This window comes from Aptenodytes patagonicus, chromosome 10, assembly GCF_965638725.1.
Source record: "Aptenodytes patagonicus chromosome 10, bAptPat1.pri.cur, whole genome shotgun sequence".
In the NCBI taxonomy this organism is placed as follows: domain Eukaryota; kingdom Metazoa; phylum Chordata; class Aves; order Sphenisciformes; family Spheniscidae; genus Aptenodytes; species Aptenodytes patagonicus.
This window is the reverse complement of record NC_134958.1, coordinates 23,131,248-23,146,611: the sequence shown is the minus strand read 5'-3', so window position 1 is coordinate 23,146,611 and position 15,364 is coordinate 23,131,248. Positions and strand designations below refer to the sequence as shown.

Sequence of the window (15,364 nt, the reverse complement as noted above, 5' to 3'; positions counted from 1 at the left end):
TGGAGTAAATCAGTAAGGCCACTACACTAGATGGTAGATTTATTTGAAGATTGAACATTCAGAGTTTTTATTATTGTACGTGCCTTTTTTCAATGGTGAACAAATAAAAAGCGAAGGTGCTGAGGTTAGTTGTTTATATCTAGTGAAATTGGGCAACCTGTTTCTGATAATTTGATTTTTGTTTGTTTGCAGTTCCTACTTCTCCTCCCAAAGACGTGACTGTGGTGAGCAAAGAGGGAAAACCTCGGACAATAATTGTTAACTGGCAGCCTCCGTCCGAAGCCAATGGCAAAATTACAGGTGCAGTTTGCAGGAGCAGTAAAGGCAGATATAAGATGCCTGGTTAACAGCAGAATATAATCTGCATAACTATGCGAACACGTTCCATGCTTAATTTAGCCTCGAGCTAGCCGAGAGGTCTACATCTTCTTTGTCAATCTTTTTAGTAGCTCAGATTAATTATTTACTTTTGTACCTAGTAAAAATATATTAAGATATAAACTAACTGCAGGGTGAAATTGGAGTCTAACCAGAAATATAATTGAAAGTTTAAATATCTCAATAACCTTTGCCTTCATCAGCTTGTGATATTCTAATAGCATGCCTCTAGAAATACATCTGTAATGCATCTGGCCCATCAGTATTTCATTTAGAAGACTCCATCCCAGTGCTTTTTGTCATCTTTGTGGCATTTCTGTGGCACAGAACAGATTTAAAGTCACTTTATCAGTCCCCTGACGTAATCACTAGGCGTAAACTGTTACTTGCCTTTGTAACTGCATCACTTTCATGTAGGATAAATAATTTTACAGAAAATAATTATTAGTGTTTCCTTTCTGTAATTTCTGTTTGGATTCCCATTTCTAGAGGCTTTCTGAAATAATTCACTTCAATTTTCCTTTTTTACCAGAGGCTTTAAGCTTAAAGCAGGTTTTTTTGGCATATAGTTTGCAGTGTATGATTCTGCTTCTGTTCTCAGAATTAACTACGGTGCAGAATCAAGCCTTTGAAACCTGTCACTAACCGGCATCTGATCGGGCAGTACTGCAGCCCAGGTTCTAGAGAGGAGACTAAAACTAATGAGATCCCTCTGCAAAGGCAGAATACTGGAGACTCCTAACCTTTACTAATTACAATAAACTTTTAAGTAAGCTGTAAGAAAGACCCCTAAAAGGCAAAGCGGCACTATGCGTGCAGCACAAAGGCTGCAGGTAAGACAGTGTGGATCTGACAGGTACACTGTCTTTCTGGTGTCAGTGCTAAAGCAAGAGGGCCGGAGGGGTTGTGCAACACACCAGTGCACTGCTCTTCGGTATCATGGGGTGCCAAGTGTGTCTCACAAGTGGAGCTATAAGGATGCAACTTCACAGACGGCAGCTTACTCTGCACCAGAGTGCCTGTCCGAGCCATTTGTATGTCTCTGCGTGCATATAGCTGTTTATATGTTGTGTATATATATTTTTATATTGGCTCTAAAGCCAATCCTGCGTTACTATCAACAAGATGTTTCCCCTATATGGGAAAGATGGTTTGACTGGAGAAACAAGAGCCTTTATCGTTAACTGCAGGTTAAAGGACTTGGTTCCCAGCAGTCAGTGAGGGTCATTCAGACAGGTGTGAAATGTAAGGCACAAATATCCCCGGGTTATATATGCTCTTAAAAAGTTAGGCCTATCATCTCACATAAAGTGCATACATGAGAAAGGGAAGACAATGTACAAAGAGATCAGCATTCACTTGTACAACGTGATTAGCAAAATTAACATAAACATGCAATTTTCCAGGTAAAAAAATCTCCTTGCAGTGTCTATACTGTGAAGGAGAACCTTACATTTATTCATACGTGTTGAATGAAAACATATAGTCTTTATTAGTTTTTGCGTAAGCAGCAGTTAACAGCTAAAAAAGAAAATAAATCATTCTGTGGTAAGTCCGAGTCCACCAAACGTTAGATTCAGGTTGCCAGGGGAGGGAGGCAGGCGCGGGCTGAGTGCCCTCTGGTGGGGAGAGCCACCGCCAGCCGGAGGAGCCGCTTGGTGCTCCCGTGATCGCTCATTAGCTCGGCTCGGTTCATTCTGTGCATTAAGTAATGCCGCAAAAACGAAGCGATGATGTAATTCCATGCACTGGATAGCATGTCTGAGGAATACTTGTCTTTTCGGCTCTGATCTCCTTTTGATGTGGATAGGATGGCTGTGAAATACTGAACTGTGCTAGTCTGGATTCCAGATGCTTGTGCATCGCTATAGTTGCTGACTATACAGTCCTAAGTTAACTCAGTAGTCCTGTGCCGCTATACTATATACAGTGCTTTTAACTGTCACTAGATATATCTGTTGCCCCTTAGACAAGGTACAGATATGTTGCTTTGTGACCTGTACAAGTAGGAAATTATGAAATCTACTCCCCAGTAGTTAACTCTGCCACCGAGGGAAGAAATTAAGCATGCCAGACCTCAACTGGCGCGTCAGGCGTCACCCTCCATGCCATGCTGCTTACTGTGAGCTATGTGAATTTGGGGCATCAGCAGTATTTTCAATTGCTTTAAAGAAGTGGAGAACGTCTCCCCTTCCTTACCGTAACCCCCAGACTCCTGGTCTGTGGGACAAGGGAAGCAGCAATTTGTGCATGAACCAGCTGATGACCCGGCCTTATATTGGTGCAAGTATTTATTTTATGTAAGGCTCTGTGTTTATGGGGCTCTGTGTTTCCTATATAAAAAAGTTACAAAGCTTTTACTTCCTATTGGTTTGTAATTGCAGTATATTTTAATAACGGAACATAAACTCTTCCCATACCTTTTTTTTCTGTGACATGCAAGGTGACTTCAGTTCTCGTCAGATTATTCTCATCTTTGTTAATAAACTGAAAAACAATAAAATAATTATAAGCTGCTGAACACATGTTCTTTAGCTGTGCATGAGAGTGTTTTGTTGTTTTAACGTTAACTATTTTGTAGAAATATTAATACTTTGAGGGTGTTTGGATAATAACAGCTTTATGTTATTTTACATTAGTTGGTCTATGAACAGGTAAAAAGATGGAAATGAGGAATTTCTCCATATTTAATGAACAGTGGTCAAAAATAATTTTGATATTTCAAATGGCTTTTTTCCTCTTAACATATACCTTTGCACAGTTTAAAATTTAAGATGGGAAGGTTGTCTAATATTTGAGTGCATTCTTAGTCTTTGAAAAAGTAAGAATAGACTTTCAGAAAAGCCATAATCATTTAGCTGTGCAAATATCATTAAAAGTCAATAGAACATTTTCTGTGAGATCTTATGACTATCCTGTTCTTTTATGTATAGAGTTCTTTCGCTTTTTCCTTTGAATAGGATACATCATTTACTACAGTACGGATGTGAATGCTGAAATACACGATTGGGTTATTGAACCCGTCGTGGGAAACAGACTGACCCATCAGATACAAGAATTGACCCTTGATACGCCGTATTATTTCAAAATTCAGGCCCGCAACTCGAAGGGCATGGGGCCTATGTCTGAGGCAGTTCAGTTCAGAACCCCAAAAGGTAAACTATCACGTCTCTCTAAATGTCTTCCTCCTCGTTTTCTGAATGCAGCCTCTCTCTACATAAGGATAAGATACCAGTAGCGTGAGTTTTATATTCAAACTGGAAAAGACAGGAAGACAATGGAGTTCCCTAGAATGAAATTTTCTGTTGGATTGCTCTTGCATGTAGTTAATACATATGCAAACGTTGCTCAGCTGTTTGATTAATTGTGTTGTTTCAGAATTAACTGGTGGGCACTTAGGTCATCTAGTTATTAATGCTGAGGGTCCATGTCCTAAATGTACTTTTTAGAAAACCAGTTTTCAGTTGCTTTAAGCTTGTAGGTCTTGTGTGTCACATCTGCTCGTGATGAAATGGTATAAAGCAGCAGGCTCTGGCGTTGGTAGCCAGCGGCACAGCTGCTCGCTAGTGACTTGGATGATGCAATGGGAACTAGTATGACACAACAGGCTCTTAAATCAAGAACTGCTTGGTGACGGGTAACTACTGAAATAGTACGAATGCACGACAGCTTAGAAAAAAGTACTCTATGGAGAGGTGAAAAATAAAAAGTTATGAGTAGATTTTTTTAACAGTACTTTTTCCATGTGAGTTTTGGTGGTTAGAAATGAGAGCTCTAGCTAGTCTACTTACGCTATGTGAAACTTTAAATTCTGTCTCTCACTCCTTCAAGCCTTGTGATCTTTCTCTTGTTTTTTCCTCCCCTGTGCTTGTCCCACTAGCTGAATCCTCAGATAAAATGCCTAATGATCAAGGTAAATGAATAGCCATGCTTTCTCTTTTATTCCATCCTTTACATGTTTTGTTTTTCCTGTCCATGTGCTGTTGCATTTCCTAAATGAAACAAATATCTGCTGCTCTAACTGTAAATGAGCAAGTGCCTGTTGTGCTTTTAATAGTGGAAGAACTGGAAGTGCTATTTGTGGTTTGGGTGTTAGGAATATAAAGTGATGTCTGTAGTCAGATGTCACATGAAGGGACAAGCGGGTTGTGCCAGAGCTGAATCATTCTGTCAAAATGAATTTGGATTAAGCGATACTCCAGCCAGCCTTTGGTCACTGATGCAAGATCTCAGTACATAGAGGTGGAAGATCAAACAGTTATCTAATTAGCACAAGTGCTGTTTTGTGAGCTCTACATCTGTAATTATTGTCATAATAAAGGAAAGTATGCCTGCTCTAGAAAGCTTTTTTTGCAAGAGGGATTCTGCTTGTCAGCTCATTTAGACTCCAGACTCTCCTGAAGAGCACAGTATTAGCTACTTAAAAGCCTTAAGGTTTTAAAATGCTAGTTTGAAAAATGGTAGCTTTGCATTTACTACATTGAATTATAAGGTGAATGTCCCAGGGCTATTTTTGCTTTCTTCCAAATAACCTACAAGCCCAATAAAAAGGGGCAGAATTAGTCTAAAGGGATGAGTTTAAAAGGATATTGGCAAGCAGCTTAGACATACAATTAAATAGATCCTAAAGGGGTTGAGAATGAGCTTTTTTTTGACTTGCTTTTCAACTTGTTACTTAGAAGTAATTTATTAAATATGCTTTTACCTTCTGTGTACCAAATCATGCTGATACTAGACCGTTATGGAGTAAATTCATATCCAGACTTGTGTAACAGAGATGCTAGCTGAGATTCAGGCTTGTCTGTGGGGAAGCAGATGCTCACCGTGCCATAGTTAGTGCTCAGTTGCAAGTGGAAGGGAATAGGGGAAGATTAAAAGGTTTTATGTAAAAGTTGCTGTTTTCTGTTCTGCACTATTCTAACCTCATTTCAGCAGATAACTAAGTCTTCTCATCCGTCGTTATCATCCTAAAGTAACATATTCTTCTGGTAACAATTTGATTAGTTTTTATCAAATTTTATAATTTATAAATCGTAAAACCCTACATAAAAGTCAAGAGAGTTTTGTTTCAGAATGCCTATAAGAACACTCGGAGACTATAAATCATGGCAGTAGGTTAAATGCAGAAAAGAAGACGAGCTGAAGAGCAGAAAAGCCTGCTGTGTGACAGTATCGCTGAATGGCAGAATCGTGTCTGTCAGGAAATAGTAGGCAAGTTATTTGAGACTGGGAAGGAACAAAAACTACAGTGGGATTGACTCTCTGGCCTTAGTGGTTCTGTCTTTTTTTCTCTCCCCTACTTTAATGTTTTTCTTTGGTATTAAGCACACTATATTGTTCTTCCACACACTTCTACAGCACAGAGTTTGTATTAGGAGAAGTTAGTGGCTGTTGCTGTCAGGCTTCAAGGAGCTGCGCTGGCCTAGTACAAAAGCAAAGGTTAAGGTATCTAATCCTAGTAAAACTATCCTAAAGTAACACAAAGTTAAAAGATGTTGTCTGGCTGCAGATACCTAATGGGTAGCATGGAGATTGACAAGCTAAAAAAAATAAATAACAATTTCAAGTAAATGTTATCTTAAACTGTTCCTTAATATAGAAGGAAATGGAAAACCTCAACAACAAACCTTGTAAGATCCTGGAAAAAAAGGCTGGTGTCCATACAGAAGATGCAGCATGTGCATATACTTGTTCAAAGCGTGTCATGTAGAAGCGAGGCTCCCTGTTGTGGTGGTGACTAGCTGCTTCCGAGAGAGGCGATGAGTTACAGTCCTTATGCCCACATACACTGCAGAGAAGAGTCAGACCACCTTTCAGGTTGCACTGCATAAGAGATGAGCTCCCCAGAATTTAAAGGCTAAACTGTTGATCCCTGGTTTCGGGAATTGGACACTGAGAAGCGTCTTGGTTAGGTACCTAAATTTCATCGTATTTTGAAAACTGGACTTTTTATCTTGTAGTTACCTTTGCATTTTTGGAAATGTGCAGACACTGACACCGCGCAGTCGGTGCCAGTATCGGGCGTCCCTAAGCTGCCACGCTCTACGAGGATCGTGTGCAGGTAGTTATTCCCGAGGATGTCTACACCCTTTGGAAATACGACTGCTTGCCAGACTACTGCTTTCTCCGTATTGCTGCCTTCCAACGTTTTTATCATCTAAATATGATTTATATACTTCGTCCCATACACACACACGTATGGGGGTTATATAAAATCTGCAGTTGGCTGTGTGAGTATATACATTGTTCAGGGAGCGCAGGCCCCATGATAAACCGCACCGACTCGGTGTGTTGCACCCACATGTACCACACAATCCCTGTTGGTCTGTGCAGGTCGCTTTGTATATCTTATTATCTGCTCCATTATTTCATGTCATCTGTTAACTTCAGTAGCAGTTATTTTAATTTTTTCTTTCAGTGTTATTAAGGATATTGAATTACACTTGGCCAAGCACAGGTCTTTGCAGAACTCATTAGAAATATCCCTCGTGAATAATGATTCTGCAATTATCATTCTTATTCTTATCAGTTAATTAGTTGTTAATCTTGTTAATATGTGTCACATTGCTTTTTTATTATGCAATTTTTAACAAAGCGTTGTACAGTACTCAGTAAAAAGTTTTATGGAAGTCTAAATATAGTATGTCTGCATAGTTACTGTTACCAACCAAATTTATAGTCTGACATTTAGTTTGTTTGAAAATACCTGTTTTCAGTAAAACAGAAAGATGGGCATAAAGTATGCCACCATCTCCTATCTATCACCTTTTCCATGATCTCGCCTATGTTAAGGCTTCAGCTGCTGCACTAAAAATGCATAGGGTGTCTATTTGGCCTTTTAAAATATTGTCAGTTATTTTTATTCCCCCCTTCTCCTGCAGCTTCTCTGGTGCTCCAACATATCTTCAGCGCCAAGTTCGGTGATTCAGAGAATTCATCTAGGGTTTTTTTTCACGTCTTTCCAGCGCAAGTTACCTGGTCATACAGATGTAAACATATTAAATACAAGCTGTTTAAAATTCTGTTAAATTATGTCATTGCTGCTGCAAAATTATTAGCCCAGTACTTGAAAACAAGAACATGTTTTCCCTGAATGCAGTGTCCTCTCTAAACTGGCAGGTGCAATATGTCTTTTTCATTATAGATTTGTCCTGCAATACATCTTTTCCATTATTTTAGACTACATCTAACTCCTCACTGTATACATGTAACAGTCTTTCTTCTTATCCTTCTCGGGGCTGAATCAGTATTCTTGCTGGTACCTTTCGCTGTTTTTCCCAATTGTCTTTGTTTCACAGTGACTAATTTACAGGCTCTGACTTTAGGTTCACAATTTCCATTTGTTTACGCATCCTTTAACACTTATTACTTCTTGATTAGAGTGGTTTTTTAACTGAGAAAATCCTTCTTCTGATTGTGAAACTGCCACATTTGCGGACTTTTGGTTTTTTGTGGTTTTGGCTTTTTGTGCATAACAGCGTAAAAACGTGCAAAGTATTACGGATTCCCATAACAAGAGGAGCGTTGTTCTTTGCATCTTGCTGTATGTTTCCCCTACTACAGTATTTTATCCTTCATGGTAATTTAGCATTAGTGCATTTTAATGGAAACACAGAAGTGAAAGAACCGGGGTTTTGTATATCTTTATCTGCGGGAAGGATCCTGCTAACTCAGGAGAGGTCTTAAAGTTAGAGGTGAACTTGTGACTTCATGCGTCTTGCTGTGGCAACAAGTGATCTCAATTAGACCTGAATTATGCAAGGGGAAGCACTTCTTAGAGTAAAAAGAGGACGGCATTTCAGTCGGTAGGTCAGCTCTTGCATTTAGCACCCAGGAGCCCACTAGCAGTAGCTAAGGTTCAGGTGGGGCTGTGTAATTTGCCTCAGTTTGTAATAATTGAGGTACAGATATGTTTACTTCCATTGTCAGCCTATAAACATAAAGCTTTGAAACTCATTAATTTGTTTTCCCAGCTTTCCCCAAAAACATTTTTGTGATACTTTGTTGTCACTTGTGGCGAAGGTGAAACAAACAGAAAAGAACAGGGAGAAGTTGAAAGCAAGTTTTGATGGATAGGCAGGGACTTAATATTATATTTACTGTGCTTTGGATCCTCCATTTATTTCCAGTCTTCCACACTTACTGTAATTAGGTATTAGGAAAAGAAACCTGTATAATTACTGTTTCAAGATGATTAACTGTCTGTACAAGTGTGGCAAAGCCATTTGCCTCAATATATACCTGTATATTACTGCAAATAATTTTTATTATATTTTTAAAAATGACTACTAGTAGAGGCTCTTAAGCTTACTTAGGGAAATAGTAACGCAGGAAACTAATTATTAAATAGCTCTTTTGAAGAAGCGGTTGTCTTGGAGAAACACAGTTGCTGTTCAAAGCCAAATCGTGTTGTAGGGGACAGAAAAGGAGGAAAAAAAAAAACTGCTCACAGTGGTTCAGAGAAGTTCTGAAAGAGCTACCTTAGAAATACTAAAGTGCGTGTTTATGTGTACGTGTGTGTATATATATGTATATGGAATTACCACATACACGACCTTTTCAGCTTCAGGATCTGCAGGGAGAGGAAGCCGCCCAGTGGACATAGGACCAGATTACAAACCACCACTTGGTGGTAAGTGTTGTTATAAAGCTTCTCAATTTAAGTGCAGTGTCTTTTGGTGTTTCACCGAGTGATGCAATATCGTATGAAAATACCGATTACATCTGTTCCAGTAACTTTTTCTCTTTATGATGATAGTTGTTCCCACTCAAGAAATGGTATCATATTTCTGTCGTAGTGTTCTCGCCTACTGTGTGGGGTAAATGGAAAAAAATATCATCGCATGCATTTACATTTCAGTCTTGATAAGCAGGTCTTGTTCCCAGTTTAGTTTTAAATGGCTGCTATAGTGCACAAGTGTAAAATTAATTCAGTAACAACAACATATTAGGAAGGAAAAAAAATCATCTTAACTCCTTCTCCATATTAGCACTGTGCACTGCGGAAGCCTTGCCCTAAGGTAACACTCATTAGTATTACATAAAATGTGTTTCTTTCAGAGGAAAGTGACCACTGTAGAATACTGATACCGATTCATGTATTATTGGGTCCAAGGGGATGCCTGTAGTGCTATAGTTTTAGCAAGGTCCCAGGTTAACTCTCCTTAGACTCCAAACGATTGAATTTTTTTATGATAACTGTTTGAGTAGGGTGAACATAAATTTTTATAGACTGTTGGTTGGAAATGGATCTGTAAAGCATCTTGCAGGTTTAACAATTGTACAGAAACACAACTGGCAAGTGACAAAAAAATAAGGAAGCACTTCGCTTGAAATCCTAGCAGACAAACCATCTTTCTCACTCTGCTGATCTGTATGATTGTAGAAGTCTTTGAGGGGCACTGCTTGCTTTTGATGGGGATTTTTTTCTATATAATAAGTAACGCCTTTCTCCCATCTCAAACTCTTACAGGCAGTAACAGTCCCCATGGAAGTCCTACTTCTCCCTTGGACAGCAACATGCTCCTTGTAATCATAGTATCTGTTGGAGTGATCACCATTGTGATAGTGGTGATAGTCGCTGTCTTCTGCACTCGTCGTACAACTTCTCACCAAAAAAAGTAAGATGTCCGGGTGGCACTTTGCCCTGTCCTACCTTTCTCACTTAATTCTATTATTTAATCTTTTCTTTATGATGCTTTAGAGTTTATTACTTTTAAGACTCGCAGGCTGTAGAAATTCTGTTTCTGACGACAGATCAGTAATGCAGTTTGAATTCTTGTGTTCAGAAGATAACGTGCATCAATACAGCTAAGTTACCATGTGTGTGATGATGATGATGTTCCGTTTTTCCTAATCAGTGTTTCAGAGTTTGCAAACCATCAAGAGTTTACAGGCTGACTGGGGCAATGCTTTCGTGTATACCTGCACTTGCCCCTCTCTGAGGAGAAATTATTGTTTAAAATATTGTTTCCAAACTCAAGCCAATACATCTGTTTAGAGCTGTGAGAGCTCAACAGCTCAGGCAGATTCTCACTTCTGTTCTTAGCATGTACTTCACTCTGTGGAGTAGGTTTACAAGCTGTGCATGATAATATCCAATTTTTAGATAGATTACTGGAGTGGAATCTGAATCTGGTGCTGGACTCCTTAGACAAGTGCTCCAAAATCCAAAATATAGGTGTGTTATCTGAATTATTCCCTCATTTAGAGCATCTGAATTAAGACTACAGCAGCGATGCTTCCATTTATAGGCTCCTGAAGGTTGTTCCTGCATGTTCTCTGAAAGAACTGAACAGAGCTGAAAGCTTTTTTTTTTTAAGTTTGAAAACTTAAACTGTTTGAAAACATAGACTCTGTTATGCAAAACAGAGTTTTAAGAAAGTGATTAAAAGCCAGGCTTAGAAGATAATCTCCACTTGCTTTGCTGAAGCTGAACCATCCTGCAACAATCCAAGTTCTTCAGGAGAGGAGAGCAAGGATATATGAGTGATGGTCTAGCACCTGGGGGATGTGTTTGGGAGAGGGCAAAATTCATGGGCCTGTGCCCAAGAGACGTATTTTATTTTCAAAGAGCAGAAATAACCCTGTGAAATCTTGCCTTTGTTTTCCCAGTTTCTAAATGCCCCCTCTCTTACATGCAGCAACCCACAACCAGTGAATAACCTTCTGATCTGTTTCACTCGTTCAGCTGCAGCGCCCAAAGCGGGCTGCCGGCAGCACGTCTGGCTGCGTATCACCTACGTGAGAGGCTCCGTTCACTGATATTTTCAAAATTTTGTTCAGTCGTATCTTAGCCATTTCTAGCAAGCGTGCTACCCAGAAGGGACACCTTCCTCCATCGTTGCCAGGGTCCAAAGTGAGGACTGTGCGTGGAGGGCAGTGCTGGAACTCTACATTTTACTTTTCCAAAATTCTGTCATGTCAAATGTCTGCCTCACAGTCGGTTTGCTGCTGCTGCTATTCAACAGCGATGAAAAAGCACGTTAGTTAGATGTGTCTAACCCGAGCAGTGGTAAAATGAACGTTCTTGTCATTAGTCTTTAGAGTTAACCATCCAATTGGGATAATTGGCTATTTGCACACTCCTTCTACAGCTATTGTTTGAGGTTGTTTGTAAGCCCTGGAGTATGGGCACAGCACGATGTACGTACACTTCATGTTTAGAATATTCTATTAATAACCATAAGTACTGGAAACTTAATTTTTGTTAATGAAAGCTTAGACGGTAGAGCACAGTTCTGCAGCATGTGGTAGCATTTGAGACAAATTTCATGGCATCAGAGTTGCAGAACATGCTTTGAGATGTCAGATGTGCTTATACGTAAAATTCAAAGCTTCCTGCCCAGTGGATAGCTTTTGCTCAGCTGGATACAAGATCTGAAGGAAATCTCAGTGAAAATTTGCCTTTTTCAACACGTGAAAGGAAGCCTACATCTAAGAACATTTCATTTGTTTTCCTTCCCAAGGAAACGAGCTGCCTGCAAATCAGTGAATGGGTCCCATAAGTACAAAGGAAACTCCAAAGATGTCAAGCCTCCTGACCTCTGGATCCATCATGAAAGACTGGAGCTAAAACCCATTGATAAATCTCCAGATCCCAATCCAATCATGACAGATACCCCAATCCCTCGCAACTCCCAAGACATCACCCCAGTTGATAATTCCATGGACAGCAATATCCATCAAAGGCGGAATTCCTACAGAGGTGAGCTGTCAACGAGTACTTTGACCATGATGTTTAAAATTAAATACATTTTACTGTATCTGGTGAAATCACTTTATTGACATATTATTCAGTTACCCTTATCTTTTTTTGTTCTTATTTTCCAAGTAGTGAATTGGGTTTGTGCCTAGTTTATAAGACTCTCTGAAAAGGATGGATCCACATGTTTTAGTGAGAAAATTGAGTGCCCAAGAGTTAAATCATGAATTTCCCTTGGTAAATACCGATTAGTAATCAGAAGATCATCTAACAAGTGTTTCATATTAAACTGTCGAGAGACGTGTGTGGCATTTTTTCAGCGGTCAAACGCACAGTCAGGTTTTGGTGCTTTAACCAGCTGTTGCTCAACTCTTGAGGTGTGGGTGAGTTTTCACTCGGTGAGTGGTTAACTTTTGTTAATCCAGCATGTCTTACCCATATGTGTGACTCTGTACTGCCACTCATTGCCCAGAGCTGCACTGCCAGAGGTTTGTGTTTGCATTATGGCCTGGAGAGTTTCTCCAGTGCCCAATAATCTTCACCCTAACTGTCCTCTTTTCCACCTTCTAGTAAAGGATGAAAGGGCTGTTTTTATCAGTTGTGAGTCACAGAACCGCTTACAAACAGGACAGCCCAGAAATAGAGAGAGGAGGATTGAAATAATCTGGTATGGTATCACGTAAGTCTTGCTGCAATGGTAAATAACCTTCAGTATTTTTCCTTCAGGGCATGAGTCAGAGGATAGCATGTCCACACTGGCAGGAAGAAGGGGGATGAGGCCCAAGATGATGATGCCTTTTGATTCTCAACCACCTCAGCGTAAGTCAACAGCCCACCTACCAGCTGGCTTGAAATTGGGAGCACCCAAACAAGCCATGTTGATACTGTATGCACAGGCACCCACGCTCACATACAGCCTTCCTACTTACTTCTCCTAAGTAATTCTGTCATATCTGCAGTGGAAACAGTTCAAAGAAGGCATCCTGAATCTCTTATTGTGAAGGCAGAGTTAGATCAAGTTAAAAGGAAAAATGAATAGCTGTATTTGAGCAAGCAGGAGGCATGCTGCAAAAGTGGGGAAGGGTTAGGAATGTGTCCAGCAGTCTGTCTGTCCCAGTCTCCAGCAGTGGCAGCTGCAGGTGCTTTTTACGTAGAGCCTATGAGCCTGGTTGCTTTTTATAGTCCATTCCCTTTGTAGTCTGCCAATATCCAGCTGTTACATAGGAATTGTAGAGAGTTGGTAAATCTCTGTCAGGTTCTTCTCCACTGTTAGTTTTCTCTTCCCCAGACCAAACGGTCATAGCCTTTTTAGCCTCCCCTATGAGGCAGCTACTCCATCCCCTTTATCACTTTAGTTGCCATTCTCAGAACTTTCCCTAACTTTACTACATGCTTCTTGAGATGCAGAGAGGCCAGAGCTGCACACAGTACCACCAAGGTCTTACAGAGCGGGAAAGTGTCCTCTGCCTTGTTCTCGATACCTTCCTTGCTGAATGAGGTCCTACATTCTGTTGGCTTTTTTGGCTGCCATCGCATATTGAGCTAATGATGCAAGAGACCTGTCAACCATATCTCCAAAAACTCTTTGCCGTGTTGTAACTGCCAGCTCTGAGCGTAGCATCATATAAGAAGTGTTTGGATTATATTTCCCTCAATGTATTACCACTGTAATAGCTTATTTAGGTATGCTAAAGTTTACCTGCCATCTTTTTGCCTGCTCGCTCAGTCTGGCGAGGTCCTTCTGGAGTTCCTTGCCATCAAAATAGCATTTGACTACCCCAAAGACCTTAATATAATTTCCAAACTTGAAGATTTCTCTGATTGCTTCCATGTCTGGGTCACTGAGAAGATAATTGATTAAAACCAGTCCCAGCACTGATATTTGGGGAATCTCCTGCTGACTCTCCTCTGTCCGGAAAATTGATCATCATCCCTTCCTTTTGCTTCCTATCTGTAACCAGCTTTCAGGCCATAAAAGAGCTTTCCATTCAACAGCAACTTAGCCTTGTCAGAGCCTTATTGAAAATGTAGCCATATTATATTCCCTGGTTCCCTTTATTTTCATATTTACGGGCACTGTCTTGAAACTCTGAGGTTAGTGGTGCAGGATTTACTTTTACAGGAGTCATGCTTACTCTTATTACCATGTTTACCCTTATCTGCAGTGATCTTACTCTTATTACCGAAACATTAAGCATAACTGCTGTCCCCACTGCATGGACAGCAGTTCTTGACCAGCTGTAGTTTACAGTCTACCCTCACATGGCAAACCAAAATCGGTATGGATTTATGTTGTGCGGTAGTGGCTCAGGAACAGCTTCAGAAACAACTCAGCTGCTCATCCAGTAGGAGAGAATTAGAGAGCTGGGGCAACAGATCACCACAGGTCTCAGTGCAAGACATCCCCACTTGTGAGCTAGTCTCCTAAGTTACTGAGCAGAAGAAACGGCTCTGAAGGAGTAACACTGCTCATCTTTTGGAAAGGATACCAAAAGCCTGCAATATGTACAGTAGCTTTGCTCCACAATATGTCTGTTATACTAATTTGTTAGAATGTGGATAGACCACTGATAGAGGCTGAGGTTTTGTGAGTCTGGCAGAGTAGACTCTTAAATGAGGAGGATGTCTGGTTTGTTAGTTCTTATCTGTGTATTTCCCTATCAGTTAATAATGATTTGAGCAGAAGTGCTGAACTGAATTTTTGTTGAGGCAGTAGAAATATATTTTAATTATTATTATGAACTATTTTAAGAATTAATATATCTAGTTTTCAAATGATGACTCTGAGATGGAAAGGGACTTGGCTAAACCTCTGAACAACTAGACTGAAACCCTGACTTGACAACAGAAGTAAAAAGTACAAAAGTTAACACGCAGTGACAGAACTGTGAGGCAAAATTACACAGTGCTTATCTGGTCTGAGCTTTAGACTTCCCTGAGCACTATGTTCATGTTCAAGCCTGTAGCCAGGTAATTGCTACCACAAGCTCTTGTGTTTTATGGAGTGATTTCAGGCCAGTCCATTAGGTTTCAACTTTCTAACTTTTTGCTTTATTTACCTGAAGTGAGTGCTTGGTTTTCTTGGCCTCTACGTGCTTTTTTTTCAAGTGTCCTGATGATCTGATTAGCTCAGTTTGTGAATTTTCAACTCTTTTCCTTGTTTTACAACCTTTTTACGAGAGCAGTATCTTTTTTTCTTTGTTTTAAAATAAATAGTCTGATGCTCCTCCTTGTTTTCTCCCAGTTTTACACGTCTGAGGGGGGAGCGGAGGATACAGTTTT

General features: G+C 40.0%; 1 protein-coding gene across 9 annotated transcripts in view; it reads left to right on the top strand.

Annotated features, from left to right (window-relative positions):
- Positions 1-15,364, top strand: part of NEO1 (neogenin 1) — a 213,063-nt gene that overhangs the window by 188,771 nt on the left and 8,928 nt on the right. For 7 of the 9 annotated variants that reach the window (XM_076348557.1, XM_076348559.1, XM_076348560.1 and 4 more), the window contains exons 19-25: positions 193-300; positions 3,339-3,533; positions 4,259-4,291; positions 8,942-9,010; positions 9,851-9,998; positions 11,847-12,085; positions 12,809-12,901. In XM_076348557.1, coding sequence (XP_076204672.1) covers positions 193-300; positions 3,339-3,533; positions 4,259-4,291; positions 8,942-9,010; positions 9,851-9,998; positions 11,847-12,085; positions 12,809-12,901 — 885 coding nt within the window. The remainder of the gene's footprint in view (positions 1-192; positions 301-3,338; positions 3,534-4,258; positions 4,292-8,941; positions 9,011-9,850; positions 9,999-11,846; positions 12,086-12,808; positions 12,902-15,364) is intronic. The other 2 variants (XM_076348558.1, XM_076348562.1) reach the window with 1 other exon arrangement.